Raw genomic sequence first — 21,215 nt, 5'->3', positions numbered from 1 at the left:
CACTGACACCGAGACCGAATATATATATATATATATATATATATATATATATATATATATATATATATATATATATATATATATATATTTTTTTTTTTTTTTTATTTTTTTTTTTTTTTTTTTAAAGCACGGTATCTGTATCGGTGCATTTACATTAAGTAAACAGTAAGTTAATAACAGGTTCTGGATGTTGCAGTAAACATAATCAGAAACAGAAATCACTGCAGTCACAGTTTAACACCGGGATATTTCTAAGACGTACATCCAAAAATGCACCAGCATTATGCTGCAAATAAAAATGCATTGAATGCTAATTATAAATCTGAATGCTGTTCAAGTGAAACTGCTTTTTAAATTATAGTTCTTTTTTCATTATTTCTTTTTGGCATGTGAAGCATATTGACATAAACAGTATTATATAAAATAAAAGTAATGATCACTATACACAGGTGTTGCATTCCCACAGACCATTTTAATGGTATGAAGTTTGTTATAAAAAAATCATCGTCGTAGTAATGCACAAATAGAAGTGTTTCATGAAATCAACATAACACAAACTAATATATCCGTTTGTAATGCTTTGATGTGATTTAGTGAATTATAACATGACTCGGGAACTCGGACACAACTTTGCTGCTTGATCCAAGCATTAGAAATCGACAATAAAAATGACGATTGCAACAACTGAATGGGTTGAATTACGGACCAGAATACCAACAATAACTTTGTGGTCCAAAAATCTTAATCTATGCAATCACAAAACCTCAGATCTCAGTGTTTACAACGGACGTTTCATTGTCCAAGTGCTTCAGTGATAACAAGAGCCCAGTAAGAAGTCTGCTACAAAAAGGCCAGTGCTGGTGACCACAGTGCCAATGCTTCTAAACTACTTCCTAAAGGTTTGTGTTTGGCTATTTCCTTAAAAACACTCAACAGGCACAAAATGGCACTTTAATAAAGTTGGGAAAAAGGCTTCCTTTTCCTGATTAAACGCAGCTCACGCATCCCATCGTACCTGTGAGCTCCTCTTTGTTCTTCTGATCTGCGCTACAGTGACGTCTCTTTCGACTCCGGAGAGACTGGCTTGAAGGTTAGGATCTCTGTGAAGGTATGACCTGGAAAACAAAGCAGGATGTCAGGAGATGATGAGTCTGAGTCGAATCCCTCTGATCCTTACGTTTCCACTGCTCCAGGGTCAGGTCAGCATTATCCAGTGAGTGATCGTACGGCTGCGCTTCCGTCTCCTCCTCCGGATCTCTGAACTCGGAGAAGTACGGCAGCGTGAGGGCTTCGGCTGCTGTCACCCTGCTGTCCGGATCCAGCAACAGCATGCGCTCCAGCACAGACACGGCTGAGGAAGAATCACACATCACCATCGTATTGCTGAAACTGAAGACAGAGTTTGTCTCACCTTGTGGATTTGTGGATGAAAACAATTTGTGAAGGTCTTTCTTTTCCACTTTTCGAAGTCCTTTGACATACGTTTTGGCCTAGAAATCAAATTTAGTGAAACAAAACTCAATCACACGCCATTGTATAGAAAGCAAACACACTTACATCATCAGATTGAAGCTTGGTTATAAAATCTGGACTTGGAGTTCCTGTGACCTTCATGATCTCAGTGAGCTGGTCCAAATCTGTGGAGCACTTGTTATGGAGCAGACATATTTGCGTGTCACAGGAATTTAAATATTAAAACCTAGGACTGTGAAGAATTTGACACTTTAAAACTTTAAAACGACAATCTTCTTGGACAGTGAACACAAAACCAAATGACATCTTGCTGACAATGACAATGCTTTCTGACCTATCAACGACTGATCTTCACTGAGGTTATGGTTGTTTCTGAACATCAGCTGAGTCTGCTTTACATATAGTCAATTTAAAGTCATTGTGACCCAGAACAACTTTATGTCTCAAATCTCAGCTCTATAGTCTCCACTATCTGAACAGATCGCTTTCATTCATATCATATTGAGAGACAACTTCATTTTGCTGAGCCTTTCACGCAACTTCTTGTTCATATTGCTTGAGTCACTCAAAGCACTGTAGAACAGGTTAGAACAGGTTATCAACAACTGAATGAGGAGTAAATAAAGGATACGGTCAGTGCCTTTAAAAAGAGGTTTCCCTTGAAGCATCTCTGCCATGATGCAACCCACCGACCAGATGTCCACTGAAGAACAACAGAGGGAAAACACGGGAAGGTTCAATAAATGGCACAGATCCAGCTAGGATCGGGGACGCAAGTCTTGAGCTCAAGGATGAAAAGGTTATTGACGTCTCACGAGACTTATCTAGTGGACAAAAAGCATTTGAAAGGGCTCCATCTAGTGGGCACTACTGCCCATTTCACTATTTCTGATCATGTAGGTTCGCTCGGTCATGAAGAAGATATTACTTTTATTAAGATATTATTTTTTTCATTTTCATTTCACTATGCTGTTACATTTATGGAAAAACGTCAACCAGAATATCTGTCAAACCAGACAACAGCAGGACAGTTGGCATCACACGTACCGGTCTGACTATAGTGCATCCAGCTCAGGATCACCTCTGGAGCTCGGTACCAGCGAGTCACCACGTATCCAGTCATCTCACTGTCAGCTTGCCGCGCCAGCCCAAAGTCCAGAATCTGACAGAAGACAAAGGCATCTAAATGAGTTTATGGTCTTGAGACAAGGAAGTATGACTTCAGTTATATCCAGCACAGTGGTCTTGTTTGCTGAGGTGCTAAAGTCGAGCCAAAGCAAAGAAATAATCAGAATTGACAAGTTTTGTTTGTATCTTGATGATCGGGAGTGGCAGCACCTTGAGTTCACAGTCTTGGTTGATGGCCAGATTTCCTGGTTTAAGATCCTGTAGAGAAGAATAAACAAATCAAAATCAAGAAAACCAACAGTTAATAAACACAAAAATCTTACTTATTTAGTGGGAACATAAAACAGCTCTAAACAATAATAGCAACAACATAGAGGGAAAGGGAATAACTATAAATGTGAATGAACATGAGCTGATGTGTAAAACATTTAAATGCAAAAGGGAAGGGAATGTTTCAAAGTATAAGGAAGGGAGTGATGTGTGTGAACTGGAATATTACAAGACTTACCCTGTGAATAATGCCGGCAGAATGAATGTACTGCAAAAAGGGCAAGAAATCCAAATTAAATTGTGAAACATCAATAACTTCAAATGTTAGAATACCAAGTGAGATTTCTTAAACCCAGTAAGTGATATAACAAAATATTGAGAAGTACTAAAAAGCACAAGTAAAGGAGTTTTGTTTAAGAGTAAGTCAATCATTTTTCTAAAAATTGAATGATTATGAATATGAATTCAAGTCTAATTGAAAAATATATTGGGCAACGTTTTTTATTAGTAAAAAGTTTAAAATAGAGTTTTCTCCATCTTTGAACTGGCAAGGATTGAAATTTGGTGTACTGTAATACATGAAATCAATGACACTGTATAATATAGTTGCCCTTTATGGAACTACTATGGTAACGCAACCATGAAAACACAATAAAATGGAATATGATATCTGATGAAGGAGAAGTAAAGGTTTGACACCTTGAGTCCTTTTAGCATCTGGTAAACCAAGTACTGGATCCTCTCTTCAGACAGTCTCTGTATCTTCATCAGTTTCCCCAAATCCGTCCCCATAAACGGCATCACGAGATAACTGCATCAGAAAATGAAGACCTATGAGTGCACTGAGAAACAACGCACAGAATTTTGACTTTGACACACTCACAAGCCTTTGAATCTGTCCAGTGAGAGGTCGGCAGTGAAGACGTCCAGCAGGCCGATGACCTTCAGCACAGAGGAAGACACAGTGTGAGTCTGATAGAAGAGTGCAAACAAAAACATCTGCAGTCGAAGCTTGTCTTACATTTTCATGCTTCATGTGTTTGAGAAGCCGCAGCTCTCTGTAGGACCTTTTAGCGAAGAGCTCGCTCTGGAAAGGTCGGTACAGCTTCTTGATTGCCACTTTGGTTCCGGTTCTGGAGTCGACGGCAGAGCTGTGTGATAAGATTATCCAGTCAAATCACAGAAAAATTCATTTGATACGATAGACTTTTTCCTTTAACTCTGGTTTTTAGGAAGCAATGAGTAGAGTAAATAAAAAATGCATAATCGCATGAACACATTTCATTTCACTACTATTTAAACATCAGGCCGTGTGCGGATGGAGACACTCAAATCACATTTGGACAATTGAAACTTTCATCGGGGCCTTCTCTGCAGCATGGGTGTTTCCTTTGTGTCAGCCTGAGATAAGCGTTCACAAGGAGATGTGATCTTTGTTCTGATACACAAACAGGCCTCCACTACGGTTGTTAATGGCCCAGTCATCTCTATTGTGAGCATCTCTTCCGCCACAAGTTTGATCATTTCAGACTCTTGAAAAGAGAAAACCTCAACCTGAACACTGTGGCCAGATAAGAACATGAGCAAAGGGCATAAATACAGGCTTGTTACTATGTAATGTACATATAATACTAAATTAAAATAAAAAAGTAGCTTATATTATGATTCAAATTATTATGTGACAATTTGAAGGATATCTAAACCAAAGTGTGAGCGCCACACTCACGATTAGGTCCGTCCTGTTTTATAAGCTTGTTTAGTTTGGGTTTCATGAGACCAAACCAGACTTCTACATATGAATCTATGTTAGAGTCTTATCTGCATCCTTATCCGTTCAAACTAAACAGCAACCATCTGTTTCATGTGAACTTTGCACCATCTCCTGCCTTCCTCGAAAGAGACAGAGGGAAAATAAATTTTAAGAGTGTTTTAGATGCTTTTTCAAGAAGTGATCAAACAAAATGTGCCAACGGCTTTGAGCAAAGTCTTGCATCATGACAGGAAAAGGTCAAGAAACCTTTGAACACATGTAAGGCATGCGAACAGAAAGAAAAAAATATGGCTCCGGGGAGCAATTCCGGCTGCTCAATTCATAATTTCAAATACATATTGGTAAATTGAACACTATAAGATCACTGGTTTTCTCAACTGAGATAACAATTGCCGACAACCATCTGGAAACACATATTTGACCTGAACAAAGGGAGTTTCACGACTGAATATACTGTAGTAGATGAAGCAAGACTTCACACGTAACCTGACAGATGGTTTGCTGTTGGTGTCCAACAGGCACTTTCTGCTCCAGAGACGCTGCAGACTGCTGGTAGACCATTATATCCTGATCCCAGTGGGGATAAGTGCAATTCTGTTCGCTGCGGTTTGCTGGGGCAGCAGTTTAACAGTGGCGAACGCTAACAGACTCAACAGACTCATCCGCAAAGCTGGTGATGTCGTGGGGGTGAAACTGGACTCCTTGGAGACGGTTATGGAGAGAAGGATGCTCCTGAAACTAAGGAGCATCCTGGACAACATCACCCACCCCCTCCATCAGCTCCTGGTCCAATACGAAAGCACATGGACCAACAGACTGAGACTACCCAACTCAAAGACCGAGCGCCACAGGAGGTCCTTTCTTCCTGCGGCAATAAAAACATACAATTCGTCCCAGAAAAAAATGCAATGAAGGGTTTTTTTGGCACATTTTCTGATCTTGAACTGCATTTGTTGCACATTGTTTTTCCAAGATCTTTTGTATATTGCACTTTACATTATTATTTCTTTTAAATTTATTGTGATATGTTGTGTACAGAGCATGTTACAAACACAATTTCCCCTGGGATTAATAAAGTTTTTCTGATTCTGACTAAAACCAGAGGTCAGAATTCTGACCCTGCTGGAAATGAGTCCCAGTTACACTGTCATGCCGGGTCAAACAATACCAGAATAAGAGGACGATACATGTCATGTTATGATTTTTTTATACATACAATCACGGGCTATTTTGGTTGTTCAGAACTGTAATTTACGAGGCAGTAGACTGAGTCAGCTCAGGCCCCGCCCCCTCTGTCAATCATTCTCGATAAGAATAGGAAAAAAACACGCAAAGAAAACACCGTAAGGTCGATTAATGGAACGGCTCGACTTTTAAGTGGCTTTAAGGGAAGCGAGGTGAGTTGCGTGAGAGACAGAGAAGTCTCCATCACATCAGGAAGTGGTCGCGTGTGCGTCTTTGTTAGCACGCTGTGCTAAATAAGCCTCACTTTTTTCCCCGTTCACCATCACATTCATCACAAAAGCGCTACTTAAAATAATATAAAATAAGCGGTTCCACTCACCAAACCGTCCCGTAGGCTCCGGTACCCACCTGCCTCAGGTCGCGGTACCGTTCTGGTACTTCCCATGAGGTTTTGTTGACGTCCTGGCGGTAATAGCCAGGTCTGACGCGCTTGGACATGTTTTACCTAAACGCTGAAAACTCGCTAAAAGTCCCGAGTAACGTGGAGTCACAGCAGAGCCATAGTCGCGCAGCGTCAGGACGCACCCTCAGGTCACTGGCGAGCCACTCCCGAGTCTGGCGGTGCCTTGTGCACAGCCCACGCTCACAGGTGGCTCACGGGGAACGCGACAGGGAACTCAGGGAAGTGAATGTCCAGGTCTGATGGCAAGTTTCAACGTCATGTTTTGGGGGGGACAACAACGCATCACCAGTCCACGGTGTGTTTTCTCTGCTCCGAAAATGAAAGGCAACCTGTTAAGACTTGCAAAAACAAATGTTTTAAATTCCACACTGACGTCATCGTGAGTGACTGGCTTTATCGCGCTTCTCGTTCAGGAAGTTGCTTGAGGCCGTAACTGTTTACTTCTATCTTCAGGGTTGGTGCTTGATATTGGCGGCCTAAAGAAAATAACTTGGGGTTCCTGACCTCCAACTGTAAACAGACATATTAAAAATGATTTATTTTTGGTTTATATGTGAGGCTCTTTTAGGGGTGAGCAGATTTATTTTTACATAAATGTTTAAGTCAGCTGTGATGTGAATAAAGGAATTATATTAATAATGTGATAATTATATCATAAATACCTCATTCAGCATTTGAAATCCTGTTTCTTGAATCACCGATCTTAGTACAGGAAAAAGTACTGTACCCCTGACTTAACCATCCACCCATCTTATCGGTTGCCGGGTCGTGGGGGCAGCAGCTTCAGGAGGTCATGCCAAACACCCTTCTCTCGAGCGACATCCACCAGCTCTGACTGGGGGATCCCGAGATGCTCCCGGGCCAGCGGAGAGATATAATCTTTCCGCCTGGTCCTGGGTCGACCCCTCGGTCTCCTCCCAGCTGGACGTGTCTGGAACACCTCCAAAGGGAGGCATCCAGAGGGCCTCCTGATGAGATGCCCGAACCACCTCAGCTGACTCCTCTGACTCTACGGGAAGGATAAATAAATAATAGAAGTCAAAATACTGATGCAATTTCTAATGTTTTTGATTTGTTTTTTTCAATAAGGCGTAAAATTTTGACAATTCTGAGTGACTAAATCTATTGTGAGGCATTGTGACTTGAGTGCATGCAACACCCAGATTGAAGGTGTAACCTCTCTGGCCTGTGTTCTCGCCCCCGCCCTGACTGCCTGGACATCTTCCAAAGGAAAGAACCCAGCTGGCGTCCATAACATTACGACACTCAACAAGGACATTACCTTTTTGCTTATCGGAACCATGACACATATTTTAAACTTTCACCTATTAACCTAACTTAGGGACGCTAGCCACACCGTCTTGTAGTGTCGTAACAACAATCTCACCTAGTTCAGTCAGAGCAAGATGGCAGTGAAGTCAGCTAAGGAATTCTAAAGCATCTGCCTAACAAAAATGCATCAGACGAACAACATAAAATTCAAATTTTCAGAAAGACACTTTTTTTAAGCACAAGACAGATGTGATTCCACTCAGTTTATTTGTACACTCGGGAAGTTAGTTACAGAGAAGTATACAAACTCTTCCAATAGAATTCAAAATAAAATATTTCTAGTTTAATAAGAGATTTGGCAAAACAATTGAAGACGGCTAATATTGCTGAAATCACTGGTTTGTACCCGTGATGCTTGCTATGTCATGGAAAGGTTCTACACAAGCAATAGTGATCACACAGGGAGAGGAGTATTTTGTGCGTGTTTCATTAAGTTCCATGACAGCCAGATGATGTTGAGGTGACCCCCCACAGTTCATCAGACTCAGACGGGCCGTGGTGCGACTTGTTGTCTGAGCCATCATTAGCACCCATCTGACACCAAGCAGTCAGAAACCAAGCAAAACAGTCCATTTGAACCTGCATTCATTCGTGCATCAAATGTGATTCCTTTACTACTAGATGTCACTGATGTTGCCTGTGGGTTGTCATTCCTCCAGAGAACTTCCATGAGACTGACTGGCCTTTGTAGAAGAGTTCAACCAAGTAGAAGACCAAGGAACTCTTCACGTCAAACAGCCCAGGGTTACTCATGGAAGCCCCTACGAAGATCATGTGACACAGATTTCTTGAGCCCAGACGGGGGGTTTGCTGTCGTAAGGGAGAGGATTTCTGCTCGTGGATGTGGACGCCACTTCCTCTTGCTGATCCTCTACCTCGTCCCGTTCTCTCACTTGAGGGATCCCAACACAGGTGGGAAGCTCCAGACCTGGCTGGCAAGTGAAAGGCTTCTCAAGAACCTTGAGAACTCGCTGAACCTTGAAGACAAAGAGCAAGAACATTATGATGCTTGGGAATTTGAGCGATGGTTATTGTTCAGTGTATATTCAAAAGGAAAGGAAAATCCTTATTATACAATGAATCAGTGCCCTAATTTTCAGAGCTAAGTATGTCGCGCTCTTGGTTTAAAAATGATGTGATGTTTCATTGAAATAGTTGTTCAAAGACAACAAAGCAGACAGTGCCATCTCGTGCCCCCTGAAAGTTAAGACACTGTTTCATGAAACTCCATCAACCTGTCATTGTCAATAGCATAAATACCTCAGTAAAATCTCCATTTTCAGCAGCATCTATTGCATTCTGAGCGATGTAGTTCCTAAGCACGACCCTTGGGTTGGAGCTGTTCATCACACTGACTCTCTCTTCCTGCACGGACGTAACGTCACTCTGACCATCCAGCTCTGCAGACAGACGCTTCCTGTAGTAGTGATAACACACACACACACACAGATACACAAACATACACATAGTTACTGTCACTGACTGGAGATCAGTTTCCTGCACCATGTCTTTTCACAACTCGCCCCAAAACCACTGAATTCCTCCCATCGCTTTCAGCAGATTTCTCCAAGAGATCAGTGGATCATTCCCTCTGATGTCTCACCGGTATCTTTTGATCCAGCGGGTCCACTCGTCCACATTTTTAGCCCTCAGCTCCTCCTCGCTGCTCTCCATCAAGTCCTTTAGTCTCGCCATTCTGTCCAGCTGTCGAGATATGGTCATCCTGTCTGAGATCATGTGGAAGAGCGTTGGATTGCTTTGAGCCAGAGAGAGCAGCATGGACAGCTCCCTGCCAACACCAAAGAGAAGAGACATGCCCTTAGTAATTTTGGAATCAGTGGCTAGAGGATAATGAACCCAAAAGAAGGACAAATCTATCTGACCGTGGGTCCATGCTGGGTTTGTTGGCAGCCTTCATCTCCTCTAGTGAAGCACACTGCTCCAGGAGGAGGTCCGTCGCTGCTCTCACTGCTTCCTCCTCCACCTCGTCCTCTTCAGCAGGACAAGAGATCTGACTTAAACTGCGGAACGTATTGGTGAAGTCAGCACCTGCGCGGGACGCAAACATCACAATTAAAGCCATGTAAAATACTATCAATAGATAAAGTGAAATCCCCCTCGAACTCAAGCTTGACAGCCAAGCCATTTCACCTTTCACCACCGCTCACCTGTGTTGTGCATGGTCTGCAGCAGCTCAGTGACCAACAGCTCATCCTCTGGCTCCGCCTTCTTCAACAACCCCAGCTTCTTCCTCATGTTCTCCATGTAAAAGCCGTTATAAAGATCAAGGTAATCTTCCAGAACTGCGTTGGCCTGCTCAGGGGGAAGCTCGGGATCTAGAGCCTCAGCGAGCTTCATCAAGTTCCACCTGCAAATGGCCGGCTGGGCCTTGTAAGAGTAGCGTCCGGAGTTGTCTGAGGCGTTGCAGATGAAGTCTGGATCGAACCTGCGCAGTACCAGTTACCAGACATTGAAGCTCCTGCACGTTCCGTTTATTTATGGGAGTCTGCATATCTGACCTGTCCATGAAGCCGTAAGGTCCGTAGTCCAGAGTTAAGCCCAGGATGCTCATGTTGTCCGTGTTCAGGACGCCGTGGCAGAATCCGACACACTGCCACTGAGCAACCAGCCGAGCAGTGCGCCGCACCACCTTGATTCAAGCAAGGAGATTAACGTGGCTAAGGTTTGGCTTCATATATTAAAACAGAAAACAAATATAACACAATTCTACTTAGACATTGAGACAAAATAAACACATCCACTTCAGACGCAGTAAATTGAGTTACTCTTCGCTTTTTCACTTTTTCCCCACCAGTCTCTGGCACAAACTTCAAATTCATATTTAATATAGATCACAAGTAACTGAACAAAATGCAACCCGAAGGGCACATGTGGACCTTTGTCTGCATTGAAGTGTAAGCAATGTTTCTATCTCAACGATAACCTAAAGCCCTGGCATTAAAAATCTCATTTTTATTAGTCATCACGATTTCATTTCTAAATTACGAACTGCTTTGTTTCCTTTTTCTATTTAATATTATTTTATTATGTTTAACAATTATGATAACAATATTATCTATCTGCCAATCTAGCTACCTACCTACCAACATATCTTTCTATCAATATCTATATCAGGCTTTTACCAAGGAGGTCGTCCGTGCGTGTGCAAAACATGAAAAAACACGAGTCTCGACCGTAGTTTGGCCGCCAGATGCCGCCATATACCGGCGTAATCTGGCGGCCAAACTACGGTCGAGAACTATATAAACTTTTAATTTAATTAATCACAATTTTGTTGAATATTTTTGCACAAAACCATACAGTAGCAAAATTTCACACTAGATAAATAAGACTCAAAGGGAGAAATAAAGTGAGAAGAGACGTGTACTGTATCAAGAGGGAAAGAAAATTTTGTTAAGTTAAAAGAAAATGGAATTGTTAACCAACAGTATGTCTGTACTGTTTTGATATTTCTGTCCATTGTGACAAAACCTCACAACAACAACAATCCCAAAGCCGCTGATGTCACAGTGACTCAGCAAATCCAGCAGCCACACTGACACTGAAAAATCTAGAGCAGCTTAATGGGATTTCAGAATCCAACTGAACAGGAACAACCTCATCAGGATCAAGCAGAGAATCCACCTCATGATATATACAGACAACAGCCATTGCCATTTGTCTTGAGTTCTGGAGTGTTGCAGCAGGGTTCTTACCTCCCTGAAGAAAGCCACATTTCTTTCCACCTGGTCCTGGTGATTCTGCTGTATCTCAGGGTAGAACATGTCAATGACGTAATCCAACATCTGCCCACGGATCTCGTCCCGGCCATAACTGGGACCCTGGCGACCTGTTAACTCGTCTTGCTGCTTGAATATCTCAAAGGAACCAAACCTGTTGGCCACAGTTGACACAAAAAAGACATTTATCATCAAATGGACACTCATTCACCAGAAATACTCAGTCGGAATATTTATATTCCCACAAGTAAACATCTTAAATGACTGCTATATTTCAAGTACAGCAAGGTAAACAACTCATTAATGTCGGGCTGCTGCATGAACATACAAGCAGCTTCGAGGTGACGCACAGGAACATCAGATCGCCCTCAGGCTTTATCGCATGACGGCCTACCTGAGGAAGGTTGGCGCGATGCGGAGCACCACTGAACAGCGCTCATGGCGAGCATTCCCGTTGTAGAAGACGTCCCGAATGACCTTACTGTCGGAGGTGACGACGGAGCCAGCTCTGGTGGTGGGGATCCCCAGGAAGAACATGGCCTCACTGCAGAGAAACTCTCTGATACTGGATCGAAGAACTTTACGGCCATCAGCCTGTCTAGGGAGTTGAATAGAAGGGAGAGAAGACATGATTCAGGATGTCATCATACGTTTAATGTACGCGTTATAAAGGCTTGTTTTATTTCTTTTTCCAATAGCTTATGTGCTAGTCAGGGAGAGGTTTTGCTTCTGTTATCCACTCATTTTCTCCTGTTCATTTGAACTTGTTTATACGTTAGGTTCCAAAGAAAATTCCCTAAATGCAAAACGGTTTGAAAATGGAAATAGTTCAATCGCGTACCTTGAGAAAGGAGTCATGCCCGCTCCCTTCACTTGAATCTCCCACCGACCACTTGGGTTCTCCAGTAAAAGTGCTGGATCTTGACCAGCGGGAACCTTGACCTCACCCAGATAACAGGCTGCTCCATCCCCCAGTTGACCGGCGAACTGACCGAACTGGTGACCGCAGTAGCAGTGAGCCGCCGGCTCTGAGCCAGGCATTATTTTAGACCCACTCAGATATTCTGGCCCCAGTGGGTCGTTCAGGACCTCTTCCCCGCTGAGTCCCAGCAGAGCAAGTGCTTCATGAGACACCGCCACGAACCGAGGCTTCGTCACTGGCTGAGGGCTGACCCGGGAGAAACAGGCTCCTTTAACCTGCCTCACCCCCGGATCCTCCAGCGGGTCCAAGGGAAGCCTTCTGAGCGCGACGTTGTCAAACTCGAGCCGCTCCAGCGGGGAACGACTCAGTCCGAGCCCCATCTCGTCCATTCCGCCTGAACTAGCGAGCCTGACCACGGAAACACAGGATAAACAACTCACTCGCACCGGCCTGGCAGACAGCTGACGGGCGAGAAAAGCCATTAAAGTGTCCCCATCTGCCCCGCAAGTGGTGGCGCAGTTTAGTAAGTGCGCGAACACACTTTCGTAATCCTGCAGCCAGAGCGGATGTTGATCAATTGCGGTGTCACATCGCAGTGGGTCGGCTCGAAACTCAAACTATGGCGGAACCACGGCACGTTAAACGTCTGTTGCGTTGTAATTGGAAAAAAAATAAATAAATAAAAACCCGAATTCAAAATGTCACAAGGTTAAAATACTAATTGGAACGCCATGTATTGCGTTTTATATCGCGTAAACGGTTCAAATCATCCACAGTAAATGGCTGACTATCAGCAACATTATCAAAATATATGAAAAAATTTAGTGAAAAAATAAAGAAATGAGTGAACAGACTTCATCGTCATAACAAGGACATCACGACAAGGTAATGAAAGCTGACAGACCAAAGGAATACATGAAACATGGCCAAAAGTATAGGTTTCGATTGATATCAGAACAGCCGTCAATTCACATGCGTGATCAAAGCAGTTTAAAGATAGAATTGAAACAAATTTCAAAGCGATTAATAAAATTAAAACCTCATTAAGACTTGTTTTTCAACGTTGTTCAGGTCCTTAATCTGTCTTAATGTCTTCCAAACCACAATAGGATTAAAACTATCCTCACACTTGAAGGTATTTTAGCTGAAAGATTTGGTGAAAAGCTCATTGATACGCCAGTGACAAAAGATACTTCCTCTCTAGAGAAAACAAGTGAGTAAGAGTTGTGCGTCTGCAAAAGAAAAATGCAAAAACAACGTGTTTTAATCTGTCGCTGTCTTCTGTTTTGACCTCTTTAAGAGAAGTGACTTTACCAGAGTGCAAGTGATGAACAAAAGCAAAAATAATAGTTGATGCTTTGCCGCAAAAAAAATATGGATTATAGTAGGACACATTACATAAGCTGTTGAAACTTAGAGGCAAATATAGTTCATCTTTAATTCAAATGAATGCAGATTACAATATTTTAGTTGAAACAGGCTCATGGAAATGCAAAATATGGCAAGATACAGGCAAACTGAGACAAACAGGTTTGGTGGGATTAGCAGGAAAAGAGCAGGACAAGACAAAAGTTCAACACGTGGATCTGTTGCTGTGGAAGACAGTTGCAGTTAGTTGTTGATTATAACTCAAATGCTGCGATTACAATTCAGGAAATCAGTGTACTTGTCTGAAGATTGCTGGTTTTATTAAATGAATGAATTTTTTTTCTTAAATTTTGGATACAAGTCAGGATGGAGAGTAACAAGCCTTATCACAGGTCAGAAGCAGCAGTGTTTAAGGCCTGACCTCTAGATTCAGGCTGACCTTGAATATCAACTCACTTGCTAGCCACCAAACAAAGCAAAATTCTGCATGTTTATTCTCTTTCCCAGAAAAACAAATTTCACAAACCAAAAGCAGATTCCTGGGGACAGCGCAGGATGATGCATATTTTCTATGATATTGTCAGGCATTGATGTTGTCTGAGGCCGTGCAACCAAAAAAATATATATTGAGTAGATGTGTGTCAACCTGAGGCACATGAGTTACACGCAACATGGTCAATTCAATGCAGGTGCTCATGATAAAAGTAAAATAATGCAATTGAAAATCATGCATTTAACTACTCTTATGGCAAGATGATGTGTTTTGATATGTATAAGTTTTCAATATTGGCTTTGCAGCATTATCATTCCAACACACATCCACATTTATTAAATTCCAACTTAGCTATACATATTATTTTAGATTGTAGCAATGGAAGCCAGGAAACTGACTTGACATCACTTCAGAATTGCACATGAATGCTGGATCAGAATGCCACTTTTATTAAGAACAATTATTATTGTTAAATAGACTGTTTTCTGTAATAACAAAGATAAACTGAGCAGACTATTTCCAAATAACCAAGAGTCACATTTTACACAAACATAATAAATACAGGGAAAAAATGAGTCAATTTATTTTTCATGATAAGTTATTTCTTCAATCCAGAAGCACCAGAAGTGCACTTGTCGTGAACTGATATATCCGTTTTTGTGACACTGTGTGACACATGAAAGACCAATTTTGTGGGATTCTGTTAGCCCTTATAGCTGCACAGTTAGGCACTTCACCTATAGCGTGGGAGCTTCCAGCCATTTAAAATAAGTTAAGCCTCAACAAACCCCAGAACTCGACAGAAGTCGACCTTAATATTCGTGAAACATGCAAGTGTTCATGAAAGAGTTGACTGTCTTATTAAAAGTGCAAAGTTAGAAAGGAGCAAGACCAATAATAGGCCACTGAAGTTCCTAAAATCAAACATTTGTGTTTAAGAGTAAACAGATGGGTGGTACGACTATTCATAAACAATCATCGGCATGTTGAAACTTTACAAAAAAGTATTCACCAAAACGTTGACATGAAAAGTACCATTGTGTTTTCTTTGGCAGTTCCGATGCAACAGGGATGTTACTGTGAGGTGTGAGGCTCCAAGGTCATGAGAGTTCAGGTTCCATCAGCGTCACCTCTCCATTTAAGGCCATTGGTGAATAATGCATTGATTTCTCGACTGAGTCGCTAATGGCTTTGGGTCAGGCAGGTGTCAGCCGCAGACTCTCCAGGACTGACTGGACCGTGGGTGCGGACAGCAGGACGCGACCTAAACTTCCTCCGACGCGGTAGCAAGCGTATCCCAGCATTCCTGCCATGACACCCTTGATCACCAATCCCAAGACCCAGCTGAAGGACGATGGAGGTGCAACGCTGCAGGGAACATGGCAACAGTCAAATGGCTCAGTTGTGTTCAAGAAAAATAACCAACAAAGAGCAACAAACCTCATGATTTCGCTAATGTTGAGCTGCTTCTCCCAGTTCTTTTCTATGCCGGGCACGTGACCCATGCCGACCACTCCCACCACAACAGCAGGCACTTCTGCAACAACACAAAATCCTCATTTTATTCAATAAAAAAAAAGAAAACAGTTTATACAGCAACTGAAAGTGATTCAGAGTAAATGCTGTACACTGTCACAAGCTGCTGCAAGATGCTCCACTAGCCTAAAACAGTTATTTTGAACAGTGCATCAGGATGAGATAGCTACTGTAGGTCCATCTATGCATGAACATACAGTATATAAGTCATTCATAAAAAGATTAAAAGAGTCAGTTAGCTGTTTGTAAACGATTACACCATAGTAATCCAGGCAGAAGAAGCAAACGAGAAAACAGTGCAAGTAGAAAACGCACTACTCACTTTGAGTACTAGAGGGCGACTCAACACCGCGAGTAGCCTGACGCAGCGTATGAGTGAGGTAGATGTCTCTCTCAGCCACGATGGTCTGATGCAGAGCAGGAAACTCTCCTATCATCTCTGACATGGTTTGCTCCAGAAGATCCTTCTGTTTGCACTTCTCCACGTCTTCTTTACTGGATACAGAGAAGTGAAGCTCAGAAACAAAAATCACACTGCATGTAAGACAGGAGGCTGTTGGCAGGTATCTTGTGATATGATACGTATCCCCATACAGGAAAGGTGATACCATAAACTGCCATAGGCAACACTGTAATACAGCAATGTATGGTAATATTTGTTAACAAGAGCCATAATTTTCAGGTGGAAAATCAAACAAGACAGCGCAATATTTGTGCATGAAAACAAGTGTATTGCCATTAAGTCAGTTTAACACATTTCACAGAGACAGCAGCATATCCAAGCATTTATGTATTAAATATCCATATAGCCGACTTCAAATATTAAGACAATATCACACAATCAAGTATTATGCAAGTAATATGTAAGCAAAAACATGGATACAAGCCTCAGAGTATTTGAACAAATGGTGAAGATGTCTACATGACAGAACGCCCCACAGCATGGAGTTCAACACATAACTGCTTTGCCTGCTACTGGTCTCTGCTGGCAGTAAAAGTTCTGCCGATGATCATAGAGTAAAACATCATTGAAAGACTATTCATAAGAGATAGTTTAACAAGTTTGGACTGAACTCAGAGCGCAAGTTCTGCAATTAGATTACATTCTATAATGTTTATAATTGCGAAAAACTGCTCATAAGGGCAAAGAAATAAAGAGTGTCAGAGTTGAGAGTGCTGTAGAGCTGTAGGACTTGATGAGACACAAAGTTGAAAATGGGCACTGCAACAGCACAATTACACAAGAGTTGTGGTAACCACAAACTGTCATATTTAATAACCTGGGGTTAAGCAATATGGATGTGGTAATAATGACATTGTGAATTCCTCTCTTGCAATGGAGAGGTTGAGCAGCCAGCATCACTGTACAACACAGTTCCTCCTAAAACTAAACCATTTTAACGCACCAGAATTAAACTAGGGAAGATACATGAATGTACCTGACATGATATTGGGGTACTTTTTTTTAGATTATTAACATCTAGTTGGGTTGTCGCAACAATCCCCCTTCTTTCCTTCATTAACTATGCATTCTTAACAAGTACAAATAAGGTGTAATTTGAGTTTGAATCTTTCGGTCAGAACACCTTGTGTGGGTTTGTCCTGGCAGTCCATTTTCCTCTGGCTATGCCTCAAGTTTATTTGGCAAATGTAAATGGTTGATATTGGCTGCAGGAACAGCTGAATAAATAAATAAATAAACGCTCTTCTCTCATGCTGGAAAACACCCCAGCTCTGAGGTGAACGGCTGATGCACTTTGTTGACGCCTTTGTTGTTGCATTTTCTCTGTAGTGATTGGATTAGAAGACTGAAATGAGCAATTCCACCACTTCAGACTCACACTTGTTGTGAAAACCAGTGCTGTTGATGAATACAAGACCAACAAGATTGCCTCAAGTCTCTGCCAGTTTTTCGAATACTGGCAGTTTTGATAGATCATGTGGGTGTAGATGGGCACAAAATGCAAATACAAGTGGAAATGAAACGAAAAGGTGGCGTGCAATGCGTGATTATTAACCCCACAATGATTTTTGTGGGGAGTTTAAACCTGGCACAGAAGAAAAGAATCTCTCCATCATTTTGCTGTAGGCGTGTTTTATAGAAATAAGTCTGTCACATGCATACGACTAAACGAAAATGAATTTATAATGATGGCTCAATGAAGATACCAAAAAATTATCTCAATAATAATGCTAATAATAACTCAAGCAGGAATAAAGGCAACGCTGAAATCATATATCAATAACCATGTTTGCCTGGCTCGTCTGACTGAATTCTTGTGATCAATTTATACGTTTTCCTGGCAGCATCAACAGCTGGGTCATTTCTATTTAATGTGCCTGAGATTCAGCAGAACTAGAATTGGGAGCATTCCAACACGTAAACACCTACAAGCAATGAGAAAGCGATTATTTCCTTTACACCAGTCTACATCAATTTAAAATCTCTCTTTTCATAAAGTGTAAAAGTAGATCTAAAAACATGTCAAAGTTAGGCAGGGAAATGAGAGGATACCTGATCGGATCGGAGAGAAAGCAAAGCCCCCAGGCGAGTCGGGCCTTCTGCCAAAGGCTCAAAGCGGCGATGGCCCTCTTGAACGTTACAGGGATGGGCCGATCCCCGAGGTGAAATTTGCAGAATGGCACCTGTCCAGCCTGATACACAACACAACAAGTTTTACTTCCAACAGAATGCTTTCATCCCCTTTTCCGCACAGTGTGATCCTCACACCTCTTTGAAGGCCTCTCTAAATTCTCCGCCAGGAGCCATGCCGAGCTGCTCGGTGATGTGAGCCGAGACCTTCAGCAGCAGGATTTGCATCAGGCCTGACATGACTCCATTCTGTACAAGGGAAAAATAGCAAAGTCAAGAACTACCTAAACTTCTTGCTCTGCTGAGACGTATCCACTGCACTCCAACTCTACTATAGATAACTCAGCTCCATCTCATTCAAAAAGACCCCCTCTCATCCATTCATTCATTCATTTTTGCCAATACTGTTACTATTAACACTTTAAACAGTTTCTTAGTTATTTTTGATGGGCTTTGAAAAATGTGTATGCATTGTTGGACCAATTAAACCATCTTGTAACATTCCTAATGAAATATCTGGGATTGTTCAATGTGAAGAACATTCATTTCTTGACTAACCAACCCTGAAGAAACAGGTTCAGTTGGCAGGTGACAGAACTGGGAGGCATATAATCATGAAGCGGTTGAACTAGTTGGAAGCCTTTCTATTGCTGACACACCTAAAAATAACTAAACCACCAACAAGAAGGGTTGTTGTAAATTTAAGTAAATAGAGACAACAAATTTGAGATGAGACGGATATACCATAAAATTAGAATTAGAACAAACAGAAGCTATTTTTCTCTCTTCTTTTAAAACAAGGATGAAGTTAAATTTAGTCAAGTAATGCATACAATTTTAGAGAGTATTTTGTATCTCAGTTTAGCAGCATTTCTCTGTGAATTGCTGACCTGTTTGATAGCTTGCTGAACTTTTTCCAGGTTAATATCTTTTGCTTCCTTCAGCAGTGTGTTCTCATCCATCTTCAACATGGAAACTCTGTACTGGCACAGCTCCACCACCACTACGTCTGGTTGCACCGCTCGGATCGTCTGCGCCGAAAACATATATTTTATTGATTTATTTTTAATTAAAAAAAATAATTCATATAACCAGACGGACAAATAACTTACTGTGGCAACATCCTTTTTGCTGCTCTCGCTGAAGTGGGCTGTGCCCACCAAGTACAGTGTGCTGCCATCAGGAGCAGTCAGGCGAGTAACTGTCTCAGGGAGGTTAGGTGAACGCTGTCGACGTTGCTCTCGCAATTGCCAAAGCATTTCCAAGGATTCACCATCCGCTGGAGAGGAAATAATAAAAAAACAAAGAATCATTGTTCTGTTTTTCCCCAAAACAATACACTACTGCTCTGTGAATGCTATTACAGCATATTCTTTTGGCTTTAACATTCAACTTATAGAAAATTTAATTGAGTCTATCTGATCTTTTTTTTTCCACAGTTATTGACATACATGAACATCATGTACATTTAAATTGATTTCACAACAAGAAATGGTTTCCGTGAAATCAGTATAGTCTTCACTGTTATTTTGTTTATATTGAAAACACAAGATATATATTTTTTTCGATTTGATTGATTTATTTTTAATATATTTGGTCTTGTAGCCTTATTTTTTAAATTTATTCTATAGAAAAAAAGAGATTCAACTAGTAACGTCATGAACTTTGAACCTTGCCTTTTTGGTAAACAGCAAGTGCAAACACAATAGATAGACTGAATATCGATACCGTCATTCATTCAAACAGCTGTCAAGGAGCATCATAGCTTCATTTTACATGCACGAGAAAGGGTTCATAAATGGTGAAAGGCATTAATCTGCATGGACAAAGTGCTCACATAGGCCTGGCGGTATACAAGGGTGATCGTCTTCTGAAGGCTCCTCCGACGGACAAACCGACTCATCCTGAGATAAGCAAAGAAAATGAGATAGAATCAGTGACATGTTTGTATTTCAACCAAACTTCCTGAAAGTCGGTTTAAAGAAGCCGAGTTCATAGCCGATACGTAATCATATATACAGTACATGGAGCTCACATATTGCCACTATATTCAGGGATCGATCAACAAACCTCAGAAGTGTTGTCTTGGTCCATGGTTGGAAGTCGAACAGCTGTGTAAAATAAGTCAGAATCAATATGTATTCAAAACAGAGTCCACAAGTAACGATTATCTTATTAAAAGCGACAGTTATTTTATGTTTATTTCTGTTTATTTTTAATCCAGTCCAACGTTTGCTCTTTTTTTCCGTAGCACAGTTTACCATTACTGTTACCGCAGTGATGCGTTCAATGACAGTCGGCACAAGAGAAACTAAGTGCTGACGACGCTTTGCGGCTCCTGTCCTGAGTATGCGCAGCTAGTTCTCACCTGCAATCCTGCGGGGAAACCTTAATTGACAAGGTTCTCACCGGTGAACTCAAACTCTTATGACAATTAAACAAGTATTTCATACTGCCACAGCCGGTGACAGGTTCTGTCAGCTCGTCAGCTAAGGTTGCACTGCTACAAGATGCTGACAGCAGCTAACGCAAGCTAACTTGAGGTAGGCTAACATGAACGTATAAATCCCAACACCAACCAGCAGTAGTTACGGGCACCTCAATTCGTACATTGCCGCTAACAAACTATCATAAAAAGTGAAGATACGTCTGCGACGTTTCACTTACGGAGCACACCAGCCCGTCTGTCACTGGGGTCCTCGCCGCTACGGCACGAGCAAGCGTCTGACAGCCGCAGTGCATCATGGAACATGTAGTTATTGATGGCGGCATAGTGCAACTGCACGGCAAGGCAGAAATATTGTTTGCAAGTTAGACCATAACTTCTATTGACACAAGCAGTTAATAAACAATCAATGATGATCAAATTGCTAATATTACGGAATCACCCAAACCAAAGGCCTGTAATTTTCAACAACAATAAATGCAATGTAGATGTTTT

General features: G+C 41.6%; 3 protein-coding genes across 5 annotated transcripts; all 3 read right to left on the bottom strand.

Moving 5' to 3' along the window:
- Nucleotides 1–452: 452 nt before the first annotated feature.
- mapk12a (mitogen-activated protein kinase 12a) lies at nt 453–6,595 on the bottom strand. The gene is made up of 12 exons (XM_053886374.1): nt 6,207–6,595; nt 3,893–4,022; nt 3,755–3,813; nt 3,571–3,682; nt 3,110–3,139; nt 2,812–2,859; nt 2,521–2,635; nt 2,105–2,176; nt 1,558–1,637; nt 1,412–1,490; nt 1,178–1,351; nt 453–1,115 (listed from the first exon to the last, which is right to left on the bottom strand). Exons 1-12 carry the CDS (start codon nt 6,323–6,325, stop codon nt 1,048–1,050), a joined length of 1,086 nt encoding a protein of 361 aa, XP_053742349.1. The 5' UTR covers nt 6,326–6,595; the 3' UTR covers nt 453–1,047.
- Nucleotides 6,596–7,810: 1,215 nt separating this feature from the next.
- selenoo1 (selenoprotein O1) lies at nt 7,811–12,868 on the bottom strand. Its single transcript, XM_053886371.1, has 9 exons — nt 12,204–12,868; nt 11,757–11,960; nt 11,339–11,516; nt 10,142–10,272; nt 9,791–10,068; nt 9,506–9,671; nt 9,226–9,411; nt 8,883–9,039; nt 7,811–8,599 (listed from the first exon to the last, which is right to left on the bottom strand). The coding sequence occupies exons 1-9, from the start codon at nt 12,764–12,766 to the stop codon at nt 8,384–8,386; spliced, it is 2,079 nt and encodes a 692-aa protein (XP_053742346.1). The 5' UTR covers nt 12,767–12,868; the 3' UTR covers nt 7,811–8,383.
- Nucleotides 12,869–13,708: 840 nt separating this feature from the next.
- Nucleotides 13,709–20,997, bottom strand: trabd (TraB domain containing). Of its 3 annotated transcripts, XR_008416597.1 has the most exons (11): nt 20,942–20,997; nt 20,345–20,385; nt 20,112–20,178; nt 19,387–19,553; nt 19,165–19,305; nt 18,413–18,523; nt 18,197–18,336; nt 16,004–16,176; nt 15,586–15,682; nt 15,181–15,513; nt 13,709–13,876 (listed from the first exon to the last, which is right to left on the bottom strand). XR_008416597.1 is itself a non-coding variant. In XM_053886372.1 (10 exons), exons 2-10 carry the CDS (start codon nt 20,366–20,368, stop codon nt 15,342–15,344), a joined length of 1,092 nt encoding a protein of 363 aa, XP_053742347.1. In that variant the 5' UTR covers nt 20,369–20,385; nt 20,942–20,997; the 3' UTR covers nt 13,709–15,341. The 3 variants fall into 3 exon arrangements, 2 of the variants coding, with proteins under 2 accessions (XP_053742347.1, XP_053742348.1); XM_053886372.1 differs by having other exon boundaries at nt 13,709–15,513; XM_053886373.1 differs by lacking the exon at nt 20,942–20,997 and adding an exon at nt 20,643–20,817 and having other exon boundaries at nt 13,709–15,513.
- Nucleotides 20,998–21,215: the final 218 nt, after the last annotated feature.

Source organism: Synchiropus splendidus, chromosome 14 (assembly GCF_027744825.2).
Source record: "Synchiropus splendidus isolate RoL2022-P1 chromosome 14, RoL_Sspl_1.0, whole genome shotgun sequence".
NCBI lineage: Eukaryota > Metazoa > Chordata > Actinopteri > Syngnathiformes > Callionymidae > Synchiropus > Synchiropus splendidus.
The sequence above is the reverse complement of the archived record's forward strand: the minus strand, read 5'-3'. Positions and strand labels throughout refer to the sequence as shown.